This window comes from Maniola jurtina, chromosome 20, assembly GCF_905333055.1.
Source record: "Maniola jurtina chromosome 20, ilManJurt1.1, whole genome shotgun sequence".
Lineage (NCBI taxonomy): Eukaryota > Metazoa > Arthropoda > Insecta > Lepidoptera > Nymphalidae > Maniola > Maniola jurtina.
This window is the reverse complement of record NC_060048.1, coordinates 6,202,974-6,228,623: the sequence shown is the minus strand read 5'-3', so window position 1 is coordinate 6,228,623 and position 25,650 is coordinate 6,202,974. Positions and strand designations below refer to the sequence as shown.

Sequence of the window (25,650 nt, the reverse complement as noted above, 5' to 3'; positions counted from 1 at the left end):
TTTTAACCAATAAGCAAACTGAAAGCTTATAAAAATATAAAGCTTATAAAAACGATGTATAAACGTATATAAACAATAACGCTAATGCATATTGTTAACCTCATTAATTAATAATAACAATGAACGTACCTATTTATTGATTAACAATTGCAGTTAATATCAAAGGAAACAAGTTATATTTACCGAGATTGAATCTGAATTGTAATTAACCCAGAGTTCTATTTAGTTTGTATGTAAACCGAGGTGAATATTAAGTTTGTGTCCTAGAACTACAAAATACTAGAAGTGACAACGTACTCCTTCTGAGCGAAAGTAACATAACGATCGATTAACATCATGTACATTTCTTGGGCAAGATTAAAAAGTACATATATAAGTATGTTAAAAAATGTGTCACTTATTTTTGTATTAGTATTAGATTACAATAATTGTTATATTAAAAAAATATTAATTTTTAGTATCACTGAGTAAATAGAAATGGCTTAAATTTATGCTGATTTCAAGTAACAATGTAACTAAATAGGTAACTTAGTGTATGAAATGTACTTGTAGTTTTGTGTAAGCACTGGACAGAAACTATCAAAAAAGTGGCTGAATAAATTCTAACTATAATATGTCTGAGATGGTGAGATATCTCTTCTAGAATATATTATATGTATGTTAGTATATGATACTTGAATGGTTTGTTTGACCATTATGTATACAATAATGTATAGCTAGTGAATCCACGTAAAATACCTACCTAACCTTGTTCCATTTTACTTTGATCTTCAGCGTTAAATAGAAACGTTTAACAGCAATCATTGGTTATGTGTAAATCACTGCGAATTGCAATACCGTCTAGACGGTCAATTTTAAATCATTGTGGTCACCTAGTGTTGATTAGAAAATTTGTGAACGACATGACGTTCGTGTGTTTTGTCAATTTGGGTCAACCATCTCATTGAATTGAATATTTGAGGCCTTCTTTACAATAAGTGTGATTAAAATAAACTACCCTTTATGTTTTTTTTATTGTGCTGTTTGTTTAAACTGATACTTCAATACAATCGGGTTATTATATACCTAGTTTTGATTGAAAGTAATTTACAAAAGGGCGAGGCGATAGCATTGTGATTCAAAGCTCTATTTAATTTCGAATAATTCATTGCGACTTGGTACTATCCAACACTAACATCTCCTTTCAGCAAAGGTTGCCTGGTAGAGATTGCTCTAAGCAATAAGGCCGCCTTCGCACACTATTGTTTTTTCTGTTTTCTTCCTTCTGTGTTGTTCGTTTACATGTTTTTGTGACTTCTACTTTCTACTTTTTTGTATTTCTATCTATCTATCTTAATTTATTTTTAAAACATTCAGGTGCAGCGATTTAAAATTCAAATGCCTGCTTCGCGGTCTCCGTGTTTTCAATTTTTAGGTTAATTTAAAAGTCTCTTCATGTATGAACTTACATCTTGGTTATTCCCACTGAATTTAAAATAGGAAAAATAGGTATAGAAGTGGTAAACAAGGGTAATTTTATTACTGTATTTGCATATTATAGTAGGTATAATATTAAACATAGTTAAATTAACTTTGCTTTGGATGCTGTGTTATAATATAATATGATATTGTGATAGGTATATTATATTGAGCTTTAGAATTATTTCTGTAAGTATAATTTATATTTGTGAATAGCTTGTAATCGGCGACATACTTGTAGATACCATTTCTTATTTAGTATCCTGTGTAATTCTTATAATAATGTGATATCGTAGTCTCACGTATCTCAATAAGATTTATGTTGCATAGAAAAAAGTTTGGGTACTTACAATGCTTTATGTGCTTCTCTCTACTCTCTACTAATGCCGTTCCCCTAATGCCAAATCATCAGTTTAATTTGGCATTCAAACGCAAATATAACAAAAGTGTAATAAAAAAAGACATCTTTCCTTACCAGACGCCTATTAACAGAATTTTATTCCCTTTTTATTGCTTTTAAAAATAATATGGTATCTGCGGTTGCGATACGAATGATTGAAAACTTCGTAAATGAATTACAGAAGAATCTTGAAATTCTTGTGCCCGAATTAAAAACGAATGTTGCCTCATTTGACGGTCGTAAAGTTTGGCATTGAAATTGTTTGCTCATTTTAGTACCCGGAAATCAACATTATCATCAAATGCCGCTTTGGTTAATAAGCGTTTAACCAGTAATGTTTCATGAGGCATAAATTATGTATAATAGATAGATATGCTTTGTTTTTTAGGGTTCCGTACCTCAAAAGGAAAAACGGAACCCTTATAGGATCACTTTATTGTCTGTCTATGTCCGTCTGTCCGTCGTGTCTGTCAAGAAACCTATAGGGTACTTCCCGTTGACCAGAATCATGAAATTTGGTAGGTAGGTAGGTGTTATAGCACAAGTACAGGAATACATCTGAAAACCGCGAATTGTGGTTACATCATTAAAAAAAAATTAAAATGCGTTTCAATTCTCAAAATAAGATAACTAACTATACCAAGTAGGGTATCATATGAAAGGGCTTTACCTGTATACTCTAAAACAGATTTAATAGTTTTTGATTTATTGTGCAAAATGTTGGAAAAAATACCCGAGTACAGAACCAGTGCGCGAGTCTGACTCGCACTTGGCTGGTTCTTTTTTTAAATTGATTACTTTGTGTACCCTCCCAAAAATCATAATCAAAATTTGCTAATAAGTTAATGTAGAACAGCTAGTATCACTTATGCTATATTATGCTACGTCAATGATGTACCACTATTCTTTTTTACTCTCAACTTTGAAACTGCAGTTGGATCTTTTTTTGCAAGAATCTCATTAGATTCACCGTAGTCTGATAAATTGTATGAGACTTAAAAAACAGTTCGGTTAAACTGAAATTACTTATGCTCATCCTAAGATTTAATGAATTATCTATTGACACACCTACCCAATTTTATAGGACTCTAGCTTTTGCATGTTTCACAAAATATAATTAATACCTGTAATTTATGTTTTGTGGTGCAATAAAGTATACATGCATACATACACATAATATGTAACTACGTAACTTATTTTTTACTAATAAATAATAATGGTAATAACAAATCAGACAAAAATCAAAGGTTAAATAATGTTTAAAATTTTTCTGCGATTTTTTCACAAAATGAAAAAAAAATATTTGCGCACAGGCCATACTATTTACAAAAGATTATATCGTAGTATAGTAGGAATGTTGGCGCCACCTCGATGGCGAGTTTTGTTTGCTTATGGCGCTTACGGAATGGACACACATCGTAGGAGCAAATTTTCAATTGATTACTCACGAATTTTCATTTGCTCAACTAGTGTTAATTGCAAAAACTGATATGCTCGTGTTACTATAGAGACGTATTGAAGAGTTATTTTTAACTTACGTGTCTTATTTGGCGTTCAGTGTTAGTAATCTGGGCAATGACACATTTATGCCATAGATATGTTACGTTTATAATATTACATGGCGTAGGTATGTATTCGTGCTCGGTGATGAGGAAGACCGAAGATAAAAACGCGCATAAGAGTAGAAGAGATGATGAGTGAGATGAATGAGATATTATGTTCCACAAATGTGAATCAAGTATTCTGATTTTATATCTTCACTTTAGACAGGTATGTGAGTATCTACTTCTTTTTTTAACCCCCGACCCAAATGAGGGATGTTATAAGTTTGACGTGTGTATCTGTGTATCTGTATATCTGTCTGTGGCATCGTAGCTCTTAAACGTATGAACCGATTTTAATTTAGTTTTTTTTGTTTGAAAGGTTGCTTGATCGAGAGTGTTTTTAGCTATAATCGAAGAAAATCGGTTCAGCCGTTTGAAAGTTATCAGCTCTTTTCTAGTTTTCTTATAGAGGTGTTTGTGTCGGGGGTTTTTAAATTTTGAGTTGTACATACACAAGATGGTAGGAACATAGTATATAAAGGCAAAACTTAAAACTAAGACACTTCGTCCGCGTGAACTAAACAAATTTCAAACTCCTATATTTTAACCTCTTTGGGGATGAAGTTCCAAAAATCCTTTCTTAGCGGATGTCTACGTCACAATAGCTATCTGCATGCCAAATTTAGCCAATTTTTTAGTTTATGTAGAGCCTCGATCGCTCAACGGTTGAGGAGCGGACTGAATTCCGAAAGGTCGGCGGTTCAAACCCCACCCGTTGCACTATTGTCGTACCCACTCCTGGCACAAGCTTTACGCTTAATTGGAGGGGAAAGGGGAGTATTAGTCATGATTAGCATGGCTAATATTCTTTTAAAAAAAACACGCCGATCCGTCTAGTAGTTTGAGCTGTGCGTTGACAGATCAGGCAGTCAGTCAGTCAGCTTTTCCTTTTAAAAGCCGTGATATTACAATCTCACTAGTGATATTATAATTAGACGGTAGATTGTCAATCGCTTTCATTTCAATATCCCTAGTGAGATTGTAATTTCACGGCTTCGACAATATACCTGCGACATAATATAATATACAATAACGTGGCAACGCAACATATCTATGGCAGCTATAATATCATTATCTTTTAGGAATCTATTCATAAATTTTACCTTTCGAAGCCATTACCAACGTTATATAACAGTTTAATAATAGAAACGATTAATATAAGCTCGACCATGCACCTATTACATAATAATCATTTGCGTATTGTAATACTTTACATAAATACACAGTTCCAATGAGTAATATCGTGTTGCATGACAAACACAATGCGACCCAGTTGGCGGCAATGCACACAGTTTGCAAAGTCGCTTTGTCGTCTTTGGGTACTTTTGTCTTATTTTCCGACCGTTTCTAATTGACAAATAATTATAATATATCTGTCTGTCTATTATAATATACCTAATTATGATATCATTTCTTAATTATTGTAAGTTTTTTCTTTGTTATGATTTTTTTGTTTCTGTTCTCTGTAATGGTGCGCTTGCATAGGCAATTTTTAAGCAATTGTTGCTCGGCAAATGTGTCTGTTTGTCTGTCTATCTTTACACAGCCTATCCGACATCCGCTCAACTGATTTTGTACAGAGACTAGTCCGTATACCGTAAAAAGAGACCACTTTTTACTCGGAAAATCGAAAATTTTGCACGAGTGCCCAAAAATGTGTGTGAGTCTCTTTATTACACGTGTTCTGTGTTCCAACATAACTTGACAATGGCTGAACCACAGGCTGAACAGATCTAGATGTATGGGTTATCTATCATTAGAATCCTTACATCATCCAGAGTGGCACCGGCTATAAATTAAAAAAAAATCAATATGGCACGGCCGGCTGTATCGTGCCATTTCCAAATCCATTTCATGTGAAAAAATTCTTCAATTGATTTTAGTTCATTTTTTGGCAGGGCAGTTGTTTTTAATTTTTTTAATTTGTCTTAAATCTATACGATCACGCGACTTCGCCCGCGTTGATTTTGGTTTTTCGAAATCCCGTGGGAACTCTTTGATTTTCCGGGATAAAAAGTAGCTTATGTGCTAATCCAGGATATTATCTATCTCCATTCCAAATTGCAGCCAAATCAGTCTAGGAGTTTTTGTGTGAAGGAGAAATATACACACATATACACACAAACTTTCGCCTTTATAATATTAGTGTGATATCACCTATCATACCTACATGAGATGGTTATCAGAAGGTTAGTATTGTTTATTTATTTTCTCTATCATAGGCGCGCCTAACCCTCATTGCATTGGATTCCCGTCAAACACAAATTATTGTAATTGCAGGTGGAATTTGTTCCATGTAAAAGCCTGTCAAATCAATACAATAACACGGAACAGGTTATAAATACAGGGAATGTTAGGTCGAGGGGATACGTCAAATTGTTCAAGAGAAGTTGCGTGGCCGGTTGGTTCCTGTTCATCTAATTACATAGGACACTTCTGGAAGATATCTCGCCTGATGGCTTTATGTACCTATTTGTTTGCGAATCGAGTTCGATATAAACGAATAATTTATATTACTGTCGTGGCATGGATTTAGGTTTTGTACAATCAAAAAATTAAACAAGACGTAAATTAAAAATTTATAACACCCCCGACAAGTGAAGGTTACAGTGACTAGAAAACAGCTGATAACTATCAAACGGCTGAACCGATTTTCTTGAATTATAGCTAAGAACACTCTCGATCAGCCACCTTTCAAACAAAAAAAACCAAATTAAAATCGGTTCATTAGTTTAGGAGCTACGATGCCACAGACAGATACACAGATACACACGTCAAACTTATAACACCCTTTTTGGGTCGGGGGTTAAAAAACACGACGGCTCTGTCAAAAACGAACTAAGTAGAAAGTAAAAAATTCTCATTTGAAAATAGCATTATACAGCTGCCATATTGTTTTTTTTAATACATAGGTAGTGTCGCGTAGGATGATATTCGATTCTAACGATACTCCAATATATCTAGATATTTTAACTGCTAAATACCTGAATAGGCCTAGGCCTAACAACACAAACAAACATTCACACAAATAAACTCTGAAAATATCACTCATTTTTTTGGGCCGTCGCGTCGTGCGAAAAGTAGCTGATTTTAGCAAGGTGATTTACTGATTTCGGTAGAGAAACTAGGCTAAACCTACGTCTCCTGCTTGCTTGAACAATTTGGAGTGCCGATGAATATTTCAAAAGTGCATACGTCGCAGTAAAGGCAGCTCGAAATTACATCCGAGCCGGGGGAGTCAACGAAGGTAATAAATTTATAATTCAAACGGAGCAAGCCTCATCGTGTATGATAATGGAAAGTCAACGACTGGTCTAGTTACGCTAATAATTGAAACCTCGGCGTGTTTATATTAGCTACTCCATTGTTTTAATTATGCTCTGCTGTCGCCCAGGTTTTAGTTTACTTTGATTTTATAAATCCTGTGCAAATTGCAGGCGAATTTCCTAGTTAAAATTTTGAAATACAAATAGTTTTTGCTGAAAGTATATACAGTACAGTACAGTATACATACTTATTTAAAGTATATACAGGGTGGTCAAAAAGTCGTGGATCAAACGCAATAGGGAGATAGAGGAGGAGGAGGACTTGCAAGACGGGCGTTCTGGGTAGTTCTGGCACGTAATGGTAGTGAAGGGTTTCTGTTCTTTTCACAAATTTTAAGTGTGACAAGCACAGTGATGTTTCTAGCATTCCAACGTACAAAAAACTAGCAGTTTAACTAGCAGCATGATAATCTTCAAAATTATTTTGAATTAAACTAATCTACTGAAATTTGCACCTTGACATGAAAAAATGATTATAATACCAAAATTACGAAACAAAGAGTAATGTATTATACCTCATTTGAATTGGCATTAAATCAGCAAGTTTTTCTAATACAGGGTCATTTTTCTGTAGTACATTTTTTTTTCACAGTGCACTTTTAAAGTGACACTTAATTTTTGGTAACGCTTTAAAAATTTTGGAAAAAAATTAATTGCTCTTGTAATTTGGTAGCCAGAGCCTCAATAGAAGGTTTGTAGTGCTGATATTATCTAGTAATGACACAACATCGTTTGTTTTATTGTTATTTATCACATTTTTTTTTAATTAGTGTAATTGTAAGAGAATTCGGTATTTTGTTAAAAAACCCAAAAATATTCATAATTTTTAGGGCAATTTAAATGTGGCCATGCTGTAGAATATTTTTTTGCTGGAAATGACCTCCTCTATTTCCCTATTGCGTTTGATCCACGACTTTTTGACCACCCTGTATATATAGACCTAGCCTTTTCCCATGTTAATTGGGGTTGGTTCTCCTAACCACATTTCTCCAAGTTGTTCTGTTTTGGGTCGTCAAAAGCAGCGGAAGAGCCTCTATAGGCCAACGGTGGCTCCCGCATCTTGTTGCTTCGCTAACAAGGTGACAGTCTTGGCGTCAGGTGGCAACCGGCCGTAAAATCATAGCTATTCTTCCACTCCTAACCATGAATTTAAAGTAACTTATATTGAAACTTATTCTAAACTACAGTTACTAGTGTCAAGACTTAAAGACTGGTGTTATATTATGAAGACTAATTTTGGACCGATTTTGTAGGTAAATTGTCTCCATCATGTACATAATATGTGGTTTGGTATGCATTATATTTCATGCCCTAAACTTCTAAATGACACAAGTTTTCGCTGAAACAATCTTGAATGTGACTTCCATATTCGCGACTCTAGTGTCAACACTGGTGTTACATTAAGGCTATTTTTGGTTTGATCTTACACATTGTCTCCTTTAACATATGCATTAAATTGCATACCTTAAATGTATCGTCCTTGCCCCTCGGCGTGTGCCATAAACGATAGACAATTGAAAGTAATACGCATATAGGCACATGGCCCGGTTTACATGGAACGGGTAAGTTCTAGCTGGAATTGGCACCATCCATATCGGTGATTTGGCACAACGAATGGTCTAAATACACTAAGCACCCAGGTCTCAGCACTGTCTCGATTTATTCTCTTGAGTCCAGTGGCTCCCGAGAGTCGCATCTAAGTGTATGGGTCCACCAATGCTGCGATTCCCAGTACGAGGTCGTATAGTAGTTACTCAGCTGGGGGCAAATATTTATTCTTGCGTAGTAGTGATGTATCATCATCACTGTTACCAATCACTGGCTTAATGTAAATTTCCCTTTACTTTAGGAGCAATACAGCGCTGAATAAAATTTTACTGGAATTATGTACGGACGAAAAAGTTGTTAAAATTTTGCGCCTTTACAGATATGGAAAACGATAAGTCAACTAGAAGTATTTTTAGCGACACGTGGTCGAATGACTAATGGATTTATGTTATATATTCCCTAAATTAGTCACAATCACAATGTTACAAATAATATTATATTATTATTATGACGTGTCCTATTCATAATATTATAATGATTGAATTAATTCTGAGAATCCTAAAATAGAGATTGAATATTATTGCTACTTATTATTTTAATGGTCATTTAGGTGGGTACATTGGGTACATTATATAATGGCTTGTGCCTGCAACTACTTCCGCGTCATATCTATATTTATTTTCCCGAAAGTCGGAATAGTAATGAGTATTTTTGAGACAAAAACATCTCAAAAATCTCAAAATCCAAACTCTGTGTAAAATAGGTATCATAAAAAATTTAAAAATCTAAAAAACACTTCACAAATTTACTTAAAGGCCTGTTCTTCGATTTAACCTTGAAAAGTCAGTAATAAGGTTGATAGAAAAACAGCCATACTAGGATTTCAAATGAAAGTGCTGTAAACTAATTAATATGTGTAGCTACTAGCTACTCCTTTCAGCAAAGGTTTCCTGGTAGAGATTGCTCCAAGCAATAAGGCCGCCTTTGCACACAATTGTTTTTTTCTGTTTTCTTCTTTCTGTGTTCCTTTACATGTGTTTTTGTGTGCAATAAAGTGTTCTATCTATCTATCTATCTACCATTATACGACTCAAACTAATAAGTAACACAATTTCTGTCTTAATTTAGGATAGTCATTAAAAGTTAGCGTTATAACAATGATATTATATCTAACCGACTTTTTACCTGGGAAAACTGTGGGTCCCCACAGAATTTTCACTGAAGTCTACGCGCAAAGCTTTTTATATTTTTATTATTATGTAGGAGCTCCATTAAAAAACGTAGAATAATTTAGAATATTTAATGGTCGCTAGAGTCTCTATTAAAAAATATCTAGTTGGTAGCTTCACAAAATAACTTCACATATTATTAAAAAATTAAAAAGTACCTATCGGAACATTACAAGCATCATTAAAGTACCTACTATAAGTACCTACTATAATTCACGGCTAAATTAAGAAAAGTCATAAAATCCGTAACGGTCAATAAAATGATGTTAAACTGAGGTGACGAGGAATCTAAGTACTTCATTCTATAAAATTAAAACCACTCAACCCTGCGACGGTTCTTTCAAAGGCTTTTTATAAAACAAACTGACAATCTCATCTTTCAAACGTTTAACGGCTAGACCGAATCCGACCGATTTATAAAAAAAACCGGCCACGTGCGAGTCAGATTCGCTCACCGAGGGTTCCGTACTCGGGTAATTTTTCCGGCATTTTGCACGATAAATTAAAAACTATTAAATCTGTATTAGAATACACGGGTAAAGCCCTTTCATATGATACCCCACTTGGTATAGTTATCTTACTTTGAAAATTTAAACACAATTTAATTTTTTTTAATGTTATAACCACAAATTCACGGTTTCGGATTTATTCCTTTACTTGTGCGATAAGAGCTACCTACCTGCCAAACATGATTCTAGGTCAACAGGAAGTATCCTATTGGTTTTCTTGACAGACACAACGGACGGACGGACGGACGTACAGACAGACGGACAACAAAGTGATCCTATAAGGGTTCCGTTTTTCCTTTTGAGCTACGGAACCCTAAAAATGAGTGGGATTTTATGGGGGCGTAATGCCGGGCGTCACATAAATGCTTTCTTTTCATTAGGAACTGGTTATTTGAGAAACACTTAATATTGACCTTCCTGAACTAAATAATTAATGTCAATCCAAACTGTTAAAATTTTTATTAGATAAAAAGTGAGCTGTCTATTAGATCTTTAAAGAGCCGCACGCTATATCAAACTGTACTGTATCTTAATGAGTTCTTAATAATTCGATTACCTAAAATATTAATTATTATTAACACAAAATAAGGAAAAATTGACCATTGTGACCATTACTTAAAACACTAAAATTAGAAAAGCATCAATAACTTATTATGATACTTTCATTCATTTGTAGGTACATCATAAAAGGAAAAACTGACAGACAGACATCCGCTTATTTATGGGGAACTCTCAGGAATGCAGGTTTCCTCACGATCTTTTCCTTCACCATTAAAGCAAATGATTTACCTATTTAATTACTTCAAACGCACATTACTCCGAAAAGGAGGCTTACCTTTTTCATTAAAATTTTCATTGCTATAAAAGCGGCGATTGCATATTGGTAGATACCAATATGCAATCGCCTCTTTATTATAGTACTGAAATTTTTTATCCCACGCTAATTTCTACCATCAATCATTTGAATTATCTGTTCATAATATTATAAGTAACATCGTTTTATAAGATCCTGTTCTGTGGGCGAAAACCTTAATAACTCCAGCGTCGCGGTCAATATGAAATTTAGAGGCGTTATCTTGTATTAGAGACTCATAAAACTGACATTATTATCAACTAATGTTCTACACGCATTAGTGTCACAGCGAATGTTTCGACATGATGTAAGCGTAATGCATTTTGGTAGGTATGTATTGACTTACAATTTGGAGTATTTTATCACACGCTTTTTAAATGCGATCCCTATTTATCTACGTATAGGTATACTGAAATGGACATTTTTAACCCCCGATCCAAAACAGGGGTGTTATAAGTTTGACGTGTGTATCTGTGCGTCTGTGTACTTATCTGTGTATCTGTCGGTGGCGTTATAGCTACGAAACGAATGAACCGATTTTGATTTTTTTTTTGTTTGAACGGTGGCTTGATCGAGTGTTCTTAGTTATAATCCAAGAAAATTTGTTAAGCTTTTTGAGGATTATCAGCACATTTCTAGTTTTCCTATTAGAATAATAAGACCCGTTATTACTATCCGACCAATACCTGTCATATTCATTAGTATCCAGACAAATTATGAACACAAATTGAAAATTCAACAATTTAAATAGGGGTTTTAATAAAAAAAAGGGGAAAATATATAAGATAATATGACATTAGCGTAAAAAAATTATAGTTTTCCGTCTGTTCTTCAGGTATTACGATTCTGTAATTCCTAGATATACTGTATACACTGGTTTGAGTGGTTAGTGAATCTAACGTTCTAAGCATCATTATTCTAAATTACAGAGGACTTAGGAATAGTCTTGAGGTATGATTTAAATTGTAGACATTCCACTCCGCTGTCAATATTACGTTTCAATCATTGCAACGAACGTCGGAATAGTGATCATAATGCATCCTGTAATTTAAATAAAATATAACCTAGGTAAATTATATTAGCTGGAGACTGGATTGAATTCCTTTTCAAATATTTTACTATAATAAAGTTTATCTGTTTATATGCACATAACGAAAAATCTTGAGATTGACATACTTAGTTGATAATGCGTTTATGCCTACCTAATAACCATAAGCTTGACAAAATAAGTGAAATCCGACATAGTGCTTGGTATATGTTCACGGCATTAGCATTAGCTAGTATTTTTTTTCTTTCTTTACTATTGTAAAAAGGAAATAATAAAAACCGGACGTGCGAGTCGGACTCACACACGAAGGGTTCCGTACCATCATACTAGATATACCTGAAACTTATAAGTAGAACGCTGTGAGTTAATGACGGACTATGCTTAATTAATTATACTATATTAAAATATAATCTATATTAATTATACTTAAATTAATAAATTTTTTTTGTAATATAACCACAAATTCACGGTTTTCAGATTTTTTCCTTTACTTATGCTATAAAACCGACCTACCTGCCTCATTTCATGATTCTAGATCGATGGGAAGTATCCTATAGATTTTCTTGACAGACACGACAGATGGACAGACAAACAACAAAGTGATCCTATAAGGGTTCCTTTTTTCCTTTTGAGGTACGGAACCCTAAAAATATAAGAATAAATATTATATTGGCTAGAATATGAAGAATTTGGAAGGGTACTAGACATAATATTCGTAACTTTTGGTATCATTCATTGATTTTGATATCCATTTAACATTATCGGCAGTTTATCCCTTAATTCCTAAATCCATGTTCTCAATACTCACATGCATCATGTATAGCGTCATAACTAACGATATAGCAAGCCAGTTATTCACGTATTAAATCCTACAATTACGGTTCGCCGGGCCCTCCACGACGCGTGTAATATGCTGACGTGTTAATCCTCCCCTGCCCGCGTAGACATGGATCATCCGACTTGTATGGTAGAGAGAGAGCCAGTGAGGGCCAGACCTTCGCTATTTTATAAAAGACTAGATGATGGCGGCGACTTTGTCCGCGTGAATTTAGGTTTTTAAAAATCCCGTGGGAACTCTTCGATTTTCCGGCATAAAAAAATGCCTATGTTAATTTCCGGGAGGCAAGCTACCTCTGGACCAAATTTCATATAAATCGATTAAACGGATGGACCTTTAAAAATCCCGTGGGAACTCTTAAATTTTCCGGAATAAAAAGCCTATGTCCGTGCCCGGGATGTAAACTAACTCTGTATTAAATTGCATCAAAATTGGTTAAACTGTTGGGCCGTGAAAACCTAGCAGATAGACAGATAGACAGAAAGACACACTTTCACATTTATAATATTATTAGGATTAGTATTGATGACAGTGATTTCTAATACTATACCGAAGAAAATATAAACATTTTACATTTTTATTTTTATTTTACACATATTCTGTTTCCTATAATCTTCCAAAGCCACCATGATCCAAACTTTATAGTCGCTCATCGTTCCTCCCTGTGTTGGGAGCAATACTAAAACTTTCAGCTTTTATAAAATAACAAAGGTCTGGCCCTCACAGCCTCTTAGTCCACGTGGATCATGAGTTGTATGACCGTAGCTAATTTAATATTGCGTAAAATACGAGTAAAAGCTTGTTTTATACTTGCTCTATTTTGTTCTTGAATTTATCTTTGAACATCTAGCCTAGAGTAATCAAGTCAGGGGTTTAATGGAGTGTTAGTAATCTCGTATATTGCAAATCAGTTACGGCTCTTCAATGTTAAGCAAACTTCCATTTTATAAGAGCTGGTGACTTTTTAGGAGGATTAAGTGTGGGACTTATTGATAGCAAAAAACGTGGTTGTATGTTGTTGCTGGGAAGACACTGCATCCTGAAACACAGTATTCACTTCATCAGGAGGCCCTCACACTAAAGCTTATATAAGCTCTACGTTTTGAATGAATGTATGAATGAATATTATTCACACCACAAAAGTACACTACAAAATTAGTACAGAAACAAACAGTACACATAAAAAGTACAACAAAATATAGGCATGTAGGTATAATTTGGAGGCCTTTTTGCTACCTAGCGATCTCTTCCAGGCAACCAAAATGGTGCAAAGGATATACGAGTAGCTATAGATATTAGATTTAGGTTGTGCAAGTATAGTACATTTATGTATAATATTAAGTATTATGCATAATATTATAATGTTTTGTTAAGTTAATGAAGATTTATTTACTAGCTGATGCCGTTTACGTTTTTCAAAATCCCGCGGGAACTCTTTGATTTTCCAGGATGAAAAGTAGCCTATGTGTTAATCCAGGGTATAATCTATCTCCATTCCTTTCAGGCAAATCCGTCCCGTAGTTTTTGCGTGAAGGAGTAACAAACGCACACACACACACATACACACATATTTCGCCTTTATAATATTAGTGTGATTTTTGTTCGCAGGTAGTGGGCCGTGAAGATGTCTTAGCATCTACAGCGACGCGCGACGTGCGCTGTGGACGACGTCTAGTCTCCGGGCTCTTCTCACGTCCACGCCTGCCCTTGGGCTATTCCTACGTGACGACCGTCCCGCGTGGCGCTTGCAGACTCAACGTCTCTGAAATCGTCTCCAGCGAGAATTATATCGGTAACACTTTATTTAAGACTGATTTGATGCCCACGACTTCATCCGCGTGGATTTAGTTTTTAAAATCCTGTGGGAACTCTTTGAGTTTCCGGGATAAATGCCCCTCTCCAGGTCAACAGCTGTACCAATGCAAAAAATCACGTAGATTCGTAGCTCAGTTGCAGCGTGATTGAAGGACAAATAAACAAACAACAACAAAGAAAGGGGTTTCTTGTCCATTCCAACTTAATCCATTATTTTGTGTCGTGTTTAGAGCTTACTAGAAACTTCGCAGATTGTATCTGCTGCCGACGCCTGCTACTAGGTCTGTTGCTGGATTTTTCCTACTTGTCTTCTTTTTCTAATTTCCTAGTCCACTGTGGCTTAGTCCATTACTTGCGTCATGTTCAGAGTTTAATAGAAGCAGCGCAAGTTGTTCTTTCTAAACTCAAAAGTGAGGCGATACAATAAAAATAACATATCCACCCATACCTTGCAACTATCTTGTTTTGAAAGTTTAATAGAGGTAGGAAAACAGAAATAAACTACAAATGTATTTTGACCTAATATAATATCATGCAGTAGGTACGTATTGCAATACCTTTATACCAAGTAGGTCAAGATAAATTAACGAACGAAGAAAATCGTCACAAATTAGGTCAATATTAAATAAATAATTTCATACAGTCGAGAAAGGTTTGATTGAACACGGTCATACGAGTTCAATTGTAGATATACTTAGTAGTAAATTAGCAATGAACAGATGTTGCCTCCAAGGCCGTTTAATAAAGCTTTTGGGTCCACAGTGCCAATAGTATCAATTTCAATACCTATCAATATTTTATTGATATGATTTTCTGCTCGAATACTAGGTCATTGGAACTTTAACAAAGAAAAGGGCACAGGAGCAAAGATTTATTAATAGAAATACGTACAAGGCAATCTTAATGAGCATCATTAGTTTATTGAACATATATTTGGTATTTTTCAATAGTTATCATGATCGACCAATCACTGGCACATTATAAGTACGGATCTCCTTTCATAATGAGAAGGGTTTAAAAGGCCATAGTTTGCCACGCTGGTCTTCTTTATTAATTGCCTCGGACACCTTTGAAAACTCTATGGAGAACCCTTAGGCATGCAGGTTTCCCCACAATGTTTTTCTTCACCGTTAAAGCGAGTGAAACTTAATTGCTTAAAACGCGCATAACTCCGAAAAGTTAGAGGTGCGTGCCCGAGATCGAACCCCTATTCAGTAGGAATAGCAGACCGACGACGTCTTAACTATCATGGCTCTATCTTTTCCAATCATTACCCATATTATAAATGCGTAAGTGTGTTTGTTTATTGGTTTGTTGGTTTGTCCTTCAATCACGTCACAACGGAGCAACGGATCGACGTGATTTTTGAAGTCCTGGTCGTAAAATAACTGAATATCTAGAAGTATCGTAATAGTTCCAGTAAACAGAAACAAATCTTTATTGAAATGGGTTTTGATTAGTAGGGCGCTGGTGGTTTAATAGAGAGATGAAGAGCATGTTAGTGCAAAGATCGATGTCGAATCGATTAATAGGAGTTGCAGGCGCACATTTGCGGCGCATCTCTTCAATAGAGGCGCCTACGCCTCAAATTGCGAGATAAATGGAGATAGCCGCCGTTACAATTGACGGTTAATTATTTGCATGACGCATTGCAACGCTCCGGAATACCAATTTGCTGATTGTTCCGTAAACATTAAGATCAGTGCAGATTACTTGCTTGTATATTTTGAGTTTCGGAATACATTCCAGCCTTGTCTAACATTATATGATAGGCATCGAGCTCAGTTGACATTTATTTTTAATCCATTGAAGGTTTTTTACGAAAAGTTATTTTAATATCACTTAATGAAGCAACAATATAGAACAAACCAATGTCAAATCAGCTCGGTGCATAACGGATCTCCCCGATCCTAACGTTCGACTTAGTTCCGATATAAGTCGTTACGATTTTTCTTTTCCTATCTTGTTTACATGTCTCCACCCTTAAACGTTTACGACTGCAGTTCTGATTTATATCACTCCATTTTTCCAAATTTACTATTGAATCCCAGGCCACCATATTTTACACAATATACTCATTTATTTTTGTCATATAATATGTGTCCTTTTGGCTTTGCCGGAGTCGGGTAAAGAATTCCATATATTTCATGAAACATTAATAAATTTTATGCTTATACAATGGATATTATTATAATCATCAGTTATAGTTAGTAAATAATGTTATTTTTCCTATCTCTTTCTTTACCATGGCAGAAAAATCATTACAAAATAGTAACTAGGTACTCCCGTGTTCTTGTATACCTATCGATGGTCTGTATTTTGCAATTGTTCTAGCACTGAGGGTATCCAATGGGTCATACATCGTGAACGGAGAGTTCGCAGTGAGCGCCCCGGGCACCTACGAGGCGGCTGGCGCACGATTTATATACTCCCGATCTGCCAGCCTCGACAATATATTTGCGATGGGACCCATACACCAGCCAATCGATATCTTGGTAATTATTCATTTGCAACTGTGAGAATATTTCAAAGCCTGCCTCTTTGGTCTAGCGACTAGATTTTATCCCGCTGCGAGTCATAAGGTCCCCGGTTCGGGACCCAAGTCGTGCCAAAAAATTAAAAAAAAACTCAGTAACGTAGTGAATTCTCAGTAAGTAACAGCCTGAAGTTATGAAGTCAGTGGTGTTATATCCTCATAGAAAGAGACTTAGGGAGATCGCCTACCACTACTTTTTGGAACAATACAGCTGCAAAAAAGTCGGGATACAGTAGCGTTTATTTTGTGTATTTTGGCCCACGATTCTTCATAACTACTGTCACGATTCAGAATCGCTCTCAAGATACTTGCAGCTGTATCGCTATAAAAAATCGACATGGGTGATGTCACTTTAAGCCTTTTGGTTGGTCTTTTGATTGATCTCGGTTCAGTCGTATCGGAGTTCGGATTGCCAGAATATGAGACTGCATAGAGTATTTTTGCGAATACACTTGTAAACTATAATGCCTCCTGCGTCTCATTTGAGATTAATAAGATACTGTGGCTGAACTATTCCAAGTGAATATTCTACGTGAACTTTATAATTTTGCATTGTTCTAGGTCCTTTACACTCAACCGAGTCCGAATATAAAATACGAATACCTTACTGATTCATCTCAAGATGAAACTAGTAACGATATTCCGACTGCGAACAGCATTCCTGTCCATCATCCAGTGCCAAGACACCATCGTCACCATAATTCTGAATCTCATACGAGAACCTTGGATAAATCCGGCCCTTCATTGTCAAACCCAGGGGAATCCAACTCTGTTGAGAACCAGTATCAAATAGATAGTAATATTATTGGAGACAGAAAGTTTATGTGGAAGATTTTGTCGTACACGCAATGCTCGAGGACTTGTGGGGGTGGACTTCAGATAGGGAAATTCAAATGTGTGGAAGTTAGTGATAAGGAGGATCGTGAGATTTCTCCTGTTCACTGCACGGGATCGCCGCCTTCTTCCCGTCGCAGAAGATGTGGCGTAACGCCTTGTCCGCCACGTTGGAGGGCTGCAGCTTGGGGACCTTGTCCTGTTTGTGGACCAGCACATCGAACTAGGATCGTGGGATGTGTACAAGATCATGCTCGAGGAATAACAAAGGTAAATACTTATTTATTTTGAAAGAACTTTATTTACGTTAATAGCTGAGATCTTACTGAGTGAGTGAGTGCGTGGATGTAAGTCCACTTAAGCAGAACGGAGCTGGGACGTGTTCAGCAGACCCATCAGTTTACTGTGTACATAAAATGAACACGTAGTTTATCAATATAATCTAATTGATCTAAACTATTTGACACATCTCGGCTCCATCCGGCTTTAGTGAACAGCCACCCTAAATTCGGCACTCTCACAAGCTTGTCCTCAATAGAGAAAGCGCGTTGTTGCGGAGTACTTATTTACACTTGTAACTATTATGCCATAAATTCAGCTAATTACAACAATTGAAATAATGATAGATGCAGCTTTTGCGGAATCGACCAGCTGTACTTAATATCGTGATGTCCCCGCTAGCCGTGTCCCCGTTAACGGGGACAGCGCGAATTGAATAAAATTATTAAAAATTAATCCCGCTGTTCCCTTTTCTATCGGGGATAGACAACGGGGACAACGGGATTGATTTTCAATAGTTTTATAAAATTCCCGCTATCCCTGTTAACGGGAACAACGGGAGTATACCTACGCTTAATATGACTTTTATTTCGCAGATAAGTGACCAAAAATGTCCCCTGCCAATGCCACCAAGTAAAGAAGTATGTGATGTCCCCAATTGTGATGGCACGCCTAACACCAGAGACACACCACGTCTTGATGCTCGTCGCCAAGTGCGACCAAACGACCATGTTGATACGTTCCGTGAGGGGCCAGTGCTATCACTCGTGTCCAATGTGTCGGATAATGAAATAAGCCACGTTAAACCATTCAGTTTCAGTGCGGTTGGAGGATGGCTGTATACAGAGTGGTCAGAGGTACGGATTTTTTTCTTTTAAAAAACACTGTTTTTCCATAGTTTAAGTTTTCACTTTTATCAGCAATCCCCACTGAAAGGCAATTTTTCATTTTTTTAAGATTTCCTTAGAAGTTTTAAATTCTTAATTAAGGCCTATATGCTATAGAGATAGCCTGCATGGAAAATCTCAAGTTTCTAGGTGTACCTTGATAATGTTAGAGTCAGTCAGATCCTCCTTTTACTAAAACATATCCTTACGTAATTTAGACCTCGTTGCTTTTCATCAGTCATGAGTCATGACTCACTATCGTTGTCAAGGACAAAAAATCTTCTTGCCGAGAGAAACAGACTAGCAGTTTAAAAAACGCTAATAAAATAAAATTCCACTTTTTGGGTAAGACATAAAATTAATTCTTTTTCATATTCTCTAGTGTGTAGGATGGTGTGTTGGCGGAGGAGTACAATCTCGAGGAGTTCGCTGCGCAGATCCTAATGGATGTGGTGCGCATCGGGCTCCCCACTCCTCCCAAACATGTTCACCTAGAAAACAATGCGATGCGCAGTGGTTTACGGGTAAGTGTTTTAAAATTTCACCATATCATACTCATAAATTGCTTACATTACTCTCTTAAACTACACAAATGCACTCACACGTTTCACCATCATCATCAACCGAAAGACGTCCACTGCTGGGCATGGGTTTCTTGTAGGGACTTCCACACGGTCTTGCACCGCCTGAATTCAGCGGCTCCCTGCGACTCGCCTGATGTCATCTGTCCACCTAGTGGTAGGTCTCCCAATGTTGCGCTTTCCGGTTCAAGGTCGCCATTTTAGCACCTTGGGACCCAAATGACTATCGGTTTTCAGAACTATGTGCCCTGCTCTTCGCCACCCGCTGAACTATGTCGGTTAACTTTGATTCTCCTACGGATCTAATCATTTCTAATATTTTGATAACATAGAGTAACTCCAAGCAAACGTTTAAAGCCTAATACATTTAAAATATTATTTCCCTGTATACAGGTGACTGGTCTCCATGCACAACGACATGTGGTGGACGTCAAATTCGAGGAGTTATTTGTATCGGAAGCAATGGAAGGAGGCTGAGAGACGCTTCATGCAGAGCTTCCAAGCCTGAAACAGAAAGGTCTTGTGGAGGAACTTGCTCACCCTCCTGGTACCTTAGTGATTGGGGAGAGGTATGTTCAATATTGGTCTTACCTTTTACACGATAACAATAACTAAATTATTACTCGTTTAAATATCGTAACCGTTATTACACTAGACATGTTGAAGGTTTTTAGAAATCATTCAAAAACTGTGTAATTTTAAATTGTTAGTGCAAGCAAAAACACGTTCTTGACTGTGATAAATGCTCTGCGCTGCGCTCCGCCATATGTGCCTCGGCCCTAAGACTTAATTTGGAAAAAGTATTAGGTACTCTCCTTCTAGTCTAGTTGGGTAAAACAGGTTATGTTCCTGCTAAACCTATTACCAAATTGATCGTTTTTTATCTAACGTTTTATATAGGTGGATATTATACACGACTGCCCAAAAAAGAACAGTACCTAATGTTTTCAGGGTTCATATTGTTTGCATGGGGGTTTCTTTATTCCACCATAACTTTTTAATGCCTGAATAGGTTTGAGTCTATGGGGTATCGTGAGAATCATCACATCCCAAGTGACACTGTCTGTAATCGTTTTGTTTTCTTTTTAAATTAATAATTCGTTTTTTGGCAGAGCAATCTTGTTTTTAATTTTTTCAAATTATTCTTGTTTTTTATCATTTTGTCTATATTTTTTATGCAGTGCACCGGTCCCTGCGAAGCCGCCATACAAACTCGCACGGTATGGTGCGCACGCGGTGGCGCAGAGGGCGCCAGTGGTGCGGCCAGGGACGCGGACTGCGCGGGAGTGCGCCCGCCGGCGAGACGCTCGTGTGTGCCGCCGCGATGCTCCACGCGGCCTGTGGTCAAACCTGCCATTATTAGTTCTATCTCATCAGGTAAGATGCAAACACTTCTCATCAAATCGATTCTAACTTCCAAAGACGACATACTATTACTTACTATTTTTGGTAACGTTCAACTTCAATAAATCAAAATTTCACTAATGAGCCTCAGACTTTTTATGCACCTACAGCAATGTCATGTTTTGCAAATTAGTCGATTTCACGTTAGATATTTAAATATTTTAACGTCCTATCTCTAACGGCTGGACGCACGTGATTAGTTGAAGTATACTCGACTACATAGTTTTGAACCGGTCCGGGCTCCTTTTTCAAAAGGTCTCTGCTCGCACGTGATGTCAAGGAGACTGGTGCCACAACCCTGTATCTCCTATGGTGTTGATTTTCCCTGTACTGTAACAGTTAAAAAAAAACACTACCTATAGTCAAACCTTAATAAATAGTTATTACATAACTCTTATATGTTTTTCATCTTTTGTTGTATGTAGTTATGAATGACTCCATTTGGTAGTGATAATAAATTACTGAATCTCACAATTACATTTTTCAAAGGAAACCTAATTTAATATTTTAATTGCAGATCCACAACAGCGAGTAACCAGACACCAAAGCCAAACTCAAAACGTCAAGCAGCGTTCGTTTAGTACTAACGGTAATTTGCCATTAAATAATAATAATAATAATTTTACTTACATGTATTTTCCGTCCGCATATCTAATTTGCAATGGCATAATTTATTTTGGATAAAATTTTAATCAAAATCGGATTTTTACTGTGTTATTCGTTCTTAGGACCGTGGTATTTTTTCAATTTTGAAAAAATTCCGTGGGAACTCTTTGAATTTTTGGGATGAAAAGTAGTAGTCCGTCTCTGGGATGCAAGCTATCTCTGTACTATTAAAATCGGTTAAACGGATGGGCCATAAAATGGTAGCAGATACTGATTCTAATGGCAACTAAATTTTAGAGTACATACCTATCGCATCATCACTTACCAGCAAGTCTGTTTACAGCCAAGCGCTAGTATATAAATTTAAAAAAATGTTGGATATGAATTTGACATTCTGAACAGATTATTTTGATGTTCTTTACAGGCGCATGCGTAGATAAGCTCAGTAACTGCGCACTGGCGGTGCAGGCGCGCCTGTGCCACTACCACTACTATGGTGACAACTGCTGCCACTCTTGCCATGGACGGTAGACGTCATCTTCAAGCCCATCACAGACACGTAAGATCATCATCATAGTCATTATTATCATCATCATCTTTATCAACTTCATTATCATCACCAACCCAATGAGAAGGGCTTAGGCCTTATCCATCACATGTGTCAAGTGCAGGCTAATCCTGCATGCCTGGGAATTATCTATAATTTTCTCAAAGGTGTATGAAGTCTGCTATGATTAGCATCCCGATTACCCGATCATGATTAGTATGATATCCCGATTATGATTAGTTCCGATACTCATCCCGGAATGATTTCCGGGATGAGTATCGGAACTGTAAAAATATTCACATTGCATCATTACCAGAGTGAACTAAAGTGCGGAAATTCCCGATTTAGGTAATCCTGAATCGACGATGTGTCAATATATAGTGACTATAGTGACTAAACTATAAACTAAGAATTATATTTTCATTTACTTACTTAAATCGATTGTAAAAGTGCATATAAATAATGTTACGCATGAAACACTTTTCTTCTTACAATTTTTTTTTAGATATTAATCTGTTCTTCTCTCACAATACAAGGAGTATTAATGGTGTCCACTATTGTTGGAAGTATAGGCGATAGTGATGTGAAGTTCTTTTTTCTTTTTCAGGTACCGTTAGAAGAATCGGAAGGAGTTGACTCATAGTATTGTGATACAGATGGACACGTAATAAAAATACACATACTTATTATTAGATACTTAATTCGAGTACTATTGAGAATGTAAAACACTTACACTACCTAATATACACTGTAATTGACAAAAAAATTACTTAATTATAATAACAAGTAAAAAATTGCCTTGCCACTATTAACTTTAATCTACAAAATTTGACACCTTAAGACCCTAATCAGGTACCTAGGTACTACAGAATACTGGTTAATTTATACGTTACATAAAATTACACATTTTTGTCCTTTCTCAACAAAACAAATTGTCGAATAATATTGTTCATTTGTATCTCTTTAAGTTAGGAATAGTTTTGTGATCTCCAGTTTATAGAGTTTCTGAAGTAATGTGATTTCTTCCTTTTGTATCTTTAGATTTTGATAACATTATATTTAGGAGAAATTAATTCAAAACTAAAGCACCACGAAAGGCAGATATTAGATACGGATTTAAGAATATTATTTTTTCATAAAAAAAACAATAATCAAGAAATGTTTACTCTTAAATATTTATATCGACGCACATTGTTTACAATTTTCTGCACAGTAAAGTAGATTGCCTGTTGAATTATCACCGAATTTCAAGGAATAAATTTTTAATTAATTAACATTAGAGATTCAACAAAAAATTGTATTATAATAAGTTAGTTAACCATTGAAACTGTTCTATAGATTTAGTCATTAAATGTAGGCTATGTTCTTAGATTACTGTTTTATAGTATTCCTTAGTAAGTTTATTGTAACAAAGAACAATATGTTTCTATTTGTAGCTTTTAGATACAATGACATTGTGTTCATTATTTATTGATTCTGATTGTGTAAACAAAGAATTTGTCCTTTGAGGCAGTGCCACATAACGAGTTAGACGATAAATCAAGGAGTGACATTGAATCGTTAATTACCCGTAAATCACGAATGCGAAGCACTTCGATCACGAAATGTGCCTATTCGTTAATTTAATCATTTATGTGATTAGAATTCTAATTTTCGAAATTTTATAGACCACCGAAGCGCCATTGCGAATGATCTGTTATTTTTTTATTAGAATCTTGTCCTACCTACCTATACGTATTTTTTAATTTACACTATTATTTGTAATTTACATGAACATCTTTATCAAAAGAAAAAAGTACAGTAGCTACGTCCCTAGTTTTTGTTATTTATGTTAATGATTAAATTTGGCCGTTTTTCTTCACTCAGTTAACAGTGACGTAGTCAGAGAAGTCAGAAAATTTAGAACACCCAAGTCGGGATTCCAAGCTCAATTTTGAAATGAGGTTGAATTCCAACAAGTTTGGAATCCGTTTACCTTCGTCACAAGTAAAGCCCTCAGATTACTGGTACAAAGTCAAACTATGTCATTTACTGAAATATTTAGAATTAGCTGCTATTCCGTGGCTCTGCAATGATTTAAATAGTATTGTAGTCATCAGCTTATCAATAATATATAATATAATATTAATAATATTTTATTAATATTAGTATTAGTAATTCTATCATAGGTGAAAAAGAAATCCGTTTAGAAGAAACGCGCGTTTCAATTAGCGCAGCGGAGGCGAGCGGCCTGACTTTACTTTATATGTATTATGTAAAAAAATAAACATGAATTTTTGAGAAGGTTTTCATAATTATGGTATACAGGTAATTTAACGAACCATAAATTGTATTGGTGCAAAAATAATAATTAGCAAATGAAGGTTTTTTCACAAATAGCTATGAGATTAAAAATGCCTACTTGTGTTTTAATTAATCAGTTCGGTTCCAATTCAATCTACTGGTGTGGCACTGCATTAAAAGCCAAATTTTGTGTAAATATTTTACTTTAATATGTATAGCGCATTTATTTACCGGCTGTAAGTATTTATGTAATAGGTAACAAGTACAATAAATTAAACTGTACCATCACAATTATGTTAAAATTGGTTTCTATACTAATGTAACAGCCAATACTGTCTGTACTAATAAAGCGTGTAACAACGTACAAAAATAATAAGCTTTAAACACCAACATTTTTTTTATTTTGTATGATCTACCTGAATACTGACTTTGATATTATCATCATTATCAATCCAACGGTGGCTCACTACTGAGCACGGGACTCCTTTCGGAATAAAAGGTTTGGCTGAAGCCCATAGTCTACCACACTGTGCAAGTGTGGATTGCCAGACTAATCATGATCTTATACTCCCCTTTCCCCTCCAATTAAGCGTAAAGCTGGTGCCAGGAGTGGGCACGACAATAGTACAACGGGTGGGATTTGAAACGCCGACCTTTCGGAATTCAGTCCGCTCCTCAACCGTTGAGGGCTTATTTTGGAGAACTCTCAGGTATGCAGGTTTCTTCACGATGTTTTCCTTCAAGCAAGTGACCTCCCGAATAGAGTGATGTCTTATCCAGTATCACGACTTTATGGAGAAATCAATAATACAAGGTGTAACCAGATCGCTAGCAAAAACTTAGGGATTTTATTATACTATCTAAACTTAATACAATACCAATAGGTAATCATTTGTCTTATTTTATAGTTTTAGTGATTTAGTATTTTTCAAACCCGCAATGCAAACCTCCCCCGTGCAAAACTCGGGTTAATGTCCCACCTACGACGCGGCATTGACCCCGAATGGCCTACGTAACGTTCGTTGACCTCTAGCGTCAGTCAGATGTTTTATTTGCAATATATTG

General features: G+C 35.8%; 1 protein-coding gene across 2 annotated transcripts in view; it reads left to right on the top strand.

Annotated features, from left to right (window-relative positions):
• The window catches only part of LOC123875434 (thrombospondin type-1 domain-containing protein 4-like), a 180,069-nt gene extending 155,094 nt beyond the window's left edge, over positions 1 to 24,975 (top strand). Inside the window, exons 8-17 of one of the 2 annotated variants that reach the window (XM_045921254.1) lie at positions 14,422 to 14,605; positions 16,963 to 17,123; positions 17,726 to 18,268; positions 18,874 to 19,134; positions 19,547 to 19,688; positions 20,139 to 20,314; positions 20,927 to 21,122; positions 21,667 to 21,738; positions 22,180 to 22,314; positions 22,910 to 24,975. In XM_045921254.1, the coding sequence (XP_045777210.1) occupies positions 14,422 to 14,605; positions 16,963 to 17,123; positions 17,726 to 18,268; positions 18,874 to 19,134; positions 19,547 to 19,688; positions 20,139 to 20,314; positions 20,927 to 21,122; positions 21,667 to 21,738; positions 22,180 to 22,286 (1,842 nt within the window). In that variant the 3' untranslated portion in view covers positions 22,287 to 22,314; positions 22,910 to 24,975. Of the gene's footprint in view, positions 1 to 14,421; positions 14,606 to 16,962; positions 17,124 to 17,725; positions 18,269 to 18,873; positions 19,135 to 19,546; positions 19,689 to 20,138; positions 20,315 to 20,926; positions 21,123 to 21,666; positions 21,739 to 22,179; positions 22,318 to 22,909 lie in introns of both variants that reach the window. The other variant, XM_045921253.1, reaches the window with a different exon arrangement.
• The last annotated feature ends 675 nt before the right edge of the window (positions 24,976 to 25,650 follow it).